Consider the following 3586-nt stretch of genomic DNA (forward strand, 5'->3'; position numbering starts at 1 on the left):
TGGAGTTGTATCCCTCGAGGTGTTTGTCAGTTTTGTAATGATGCGGTCTGTTTTGTGTGTGTGTGTGTGTGTGTGTGTGTGTGTGTGTGTGTGTGTGTGTGTGTGTGTGTGTGTGTGTGTGTGTGTGTGTGTGAGTGTGTGTGTGTGTGTGTGTGTGTGTGTGGGTGTGTGTGTGTGTGTGTGTGTGTGTGTGTGTGTGTGTGTGTGTGTGTGTGTGTGTGTGTGTGTGTGTGTGCGATCAAATACAGCACTGTAGGTACACGCTGAACAAGGTGATATTGAGAAGCTTCTACCTGTCTCTGATTTCACTTCATTTCCACGACTCACTGCACAAGAGCATAGTACAGTGTCTTAATGCTGATTGGCCGAGAACTTAATACCTGAACGCTCATTGGGCAACATTATAGTGCGTTGACGCCCATTGGATAACACAGCGGGACGTTGAAGCTCATTGGACAAGAGCATAGTACCTTAACTCTGGTTGGTCATTGGATAACAACTCAGTATACAAAGTTAATTTCTTCTAATAAGACTCACTAAAAACCCAACCAAACTTGAGAGCTCCAACTAATAAGACTCACGCCGAACTAGAGAGCTGCAACTAATAAGACTCCCACGCCGAACTTGAGAGCTGCAACTCATAAGACTCTCAGTAAAAACCCACCAAACTTGAGAGCTGCAACTCATAAGGCTCTCAGTAAAAACCCACCAAACTTGAGAGCTCCAACTAATAAGACTCCCACACCGAACTTGAGAGCTGCAACTAATAAAACTCTCAGTAAAAACCCACCAAACTTGAGAGCTGCAACTCATAAGGCTCTCAGTAAAAACCCACTAAACTTGAGAGCTCCAACTAATAAGACTCCCACACCGAACTTGAGAGCTGCAACTAATAAGACTCCCTCACCGAACTTGAGAGCTGCAACTAATAAGACTCTCAGTAAAAACCCACCAACCTTGAGAGCTCCAACTAATAAGACTCTCACACCGAACTTGAGAGCTGCAACTAATAAGACTCTCAGTAAAACCCACCAAACTTGAGAGCTCCAACTAATAAGACTCTCGCCGAACAGAGGTGCAACTAATAAGACTCCCCGGCTGGGCAGGCTGCAGCTCATAAGACTCTCAGTAAAACCCACCAAACTTGAGGCTCCAACCAAATAAGACTCTCACGCCGAACTGGTGTAAGGCTCTCCAGTAAAAACCCACCAAACTTGAGCTGCAACTCATAGGCTCTCAGTAAAACCACTAAACTTGAGCTCAACTAATAAGACTCCGCCGAACTTGAGGCTGCAACTAATAAGACTCCCACGCCGAACTTGAGAAGCTCCAGCTAATAAGACTCCGCCGAACTTGGGCTGCATCTAATAAGACTCCACGCGCCGAACTTGAGAGCTCTAACAGCAAGACTCCCACCGAACGAGAGCTGCAACTAATAAGACTCCCGCCGGGCTTTGAGAGCTCAACTAATAAGACTCCCGCCGGAACTTGAGCTGCAACTAATAAAGTTTCAGTAAAAATCCACCAAACTTGAGACATCAACTAATAAGACTCCACGCCGAACAGGAGCTCTAACTAATAAGACTCCCACACCGAACTTGGAGCTGCAACTAATAAGACTCCCACACCGAACTTGAGAGCTCTCCAACTAATAAGACTCCGCCGAACTTGAGACCTCCAACTAATAAGACTCCCACGCCGAACTTGAGAGCTCCAACTAATAAGACTCCCACGCCGAACTTGAGAGCTGCAACTAATAAGACTCTCACGCCGAACTTGAGAGCTCCAACTAATAAGTCTCCCACACCGAACTTGACAGCTGCAACTAATAAGACTCCCACACCGAACTAGAGAGCTGCAACTAATAAGACTCCCACACCGAACTAGAGAGCTGCAACTAATAAGACTCTCAGTAAAAACCCACCAAACTTGAGAGCTCTAACTAATAAGACTCACTAAAAACCCACTGAAGACTGAGGCATATAATGAGTATCAAAACACGGTGCACAGTGAGGGCCCTAACAACTAACACGTACTGTACTGTAAGGTCCACCCTGGAGATCACAGAAAACACGCCTCATAGCTCCACCAGAACGGAACGGTGAACATCAAAGCTCCGTATCGACTCGTTCACAGGGTTCACATATCTTGAGATCAGCGAAGTGTTAACATAAATACTTGGAATGCGAAGATGAACACGACCCCCTAAAAAAAATAGTGAAGGTATGTGAGGATGACGTGTACCGTAAAGTTCAGGATACGTGATTAATTAATTTCGCTTTCATAGGAGTAAATAGACATTGACTTATATAACATGTACTTCAATAACTTATGAACATCACGGTGAGAATTTCAAATGATGTTCCTCTAAATAATATAGTTACAACAATAGCTTAAGGCAACGCTATAAGAACATAAGAAAATAAGGAGTATGCAATAGGCCGGTTGGCCTGTGCAAGTGCGCATGGCAGCTCCGGTCGAGAGTTACTACCACTCTCTATCATCCATGACTCTATCTAGCTTCCTTTTAAAACTTTCCAGCGTTCCAGCACTTAATACAAAGTAGCTAAGCTTGTTCCACTCGTCCACCACCCTATTTGTGAACCAGTTCCTTCCTATCTCCCTCCTAAACCTTAACTTATCCAACTTAAATCCTTTGCTATGAGTCCTATCCTGCTCGGATATTATAAGAACTTTATTTATATCGCCTTTATTGATTCCTTTCACCCACTTAAATACTTCTATCATATCTCCCCGCACTCTTCGTCTTTCTAGGGAATGCAAGTTTAGTTTCTTTAACCTATCTTGATATGGAAGGTTTCTAAGTCCCGGAATCATTTTCGTCATTTCGTCACTATAGTAAGATCAGTGTAAGTAAAAACGCCCTGAAAATGTTTACACGTCAAGGAAAAGGTGAGAGTTGGAACACGTAAAGCACCTTAGACTCATAATATCCCCCAGAGCCAAGCGTAAGGTTTAAAATATTTACAACATGAAATAGAAATCCCCCGTGTATTAACTCGTGCTGTTTTAAGATTTAATATTTGCAAGGCGTAAAACCTCCCAGACTTAGGAGAGATCACGGCGTCACCCACGTCTTCCACCACCCCCCACCACCACCACCCATCAACACCACCCACCACCACCACCCACCACCACCACCCACCACAACCACCCATCACTCACCCACCACCACCACCCACAACCACCACCCACCACAACCACCCATCAACACCACCCACCACCATCACCACCACCCACCACAACCACCCATCAACACCCCCCACCACCACCCACCCACGACCACCACCACCCACCCAACACTCCATCACCACCACCCCCACCACCACCACCCACCAACACCAACCCCCCACTACCACACCCCCCCCACCACCACCAACACTACCATCACCACCACCACCACACCACCCACCACAACCACCCATCAACACCCCCCACCACCACCACCCACAACGACCCACCACCACCCATCAACACTACCATCACCTTACCACCTCTGTATCAATGGTTAGTTAGAATACAAAATAAAGGTAAAAAATAAACGCTACAACATCACTTACAACAA

The 3586-nt window shown here is 45.8% G+C and overlaps 1 protein-coding gene across 1 annotated transcript in view; it reads left to right on the top strand.

The window, feature by feature from the left end:
- The window catches only part of LOC121860041 (protein IQ-DOMAIN 14-like), a 15690-nt gene extending 13839 nt beyond the window's left edge, over positions 1-1851 (top strand). Inside the window, exons 2-3 of the mRNA XM_042357054.1 lie at positions 592-1021; positions 1619-1851. Coding sequence (XP_042212988.1) covers positions 592-1021; positions 1619-1851 — 663 coding nt within the window. The remainder of the gene's footprint in view (positions 1-591; positions 1022-1618) is intronic.
- The last annotated feature ends 1735 nt before the right edge of the window (positions 1852-3586 follow it).

The sequence above is a fragment of the Homarus americanus genome, unplaced genomic scaffold (genome assembly GCF_018991925.1).
Source record: "Homarus americanus isolate GMGI-L3 unplaced genomic scaffold, GMGI_Hamer_2.0 scaffold22696, whole genome shotgun sequence".
Classification (NCBI taxonomy): domain Eukaryota; kingdom Metazoa; phylum Arthropoda; class Malacostraca; order Decapoda; family Nephropidae; genus Homarus; species Homarus americanus.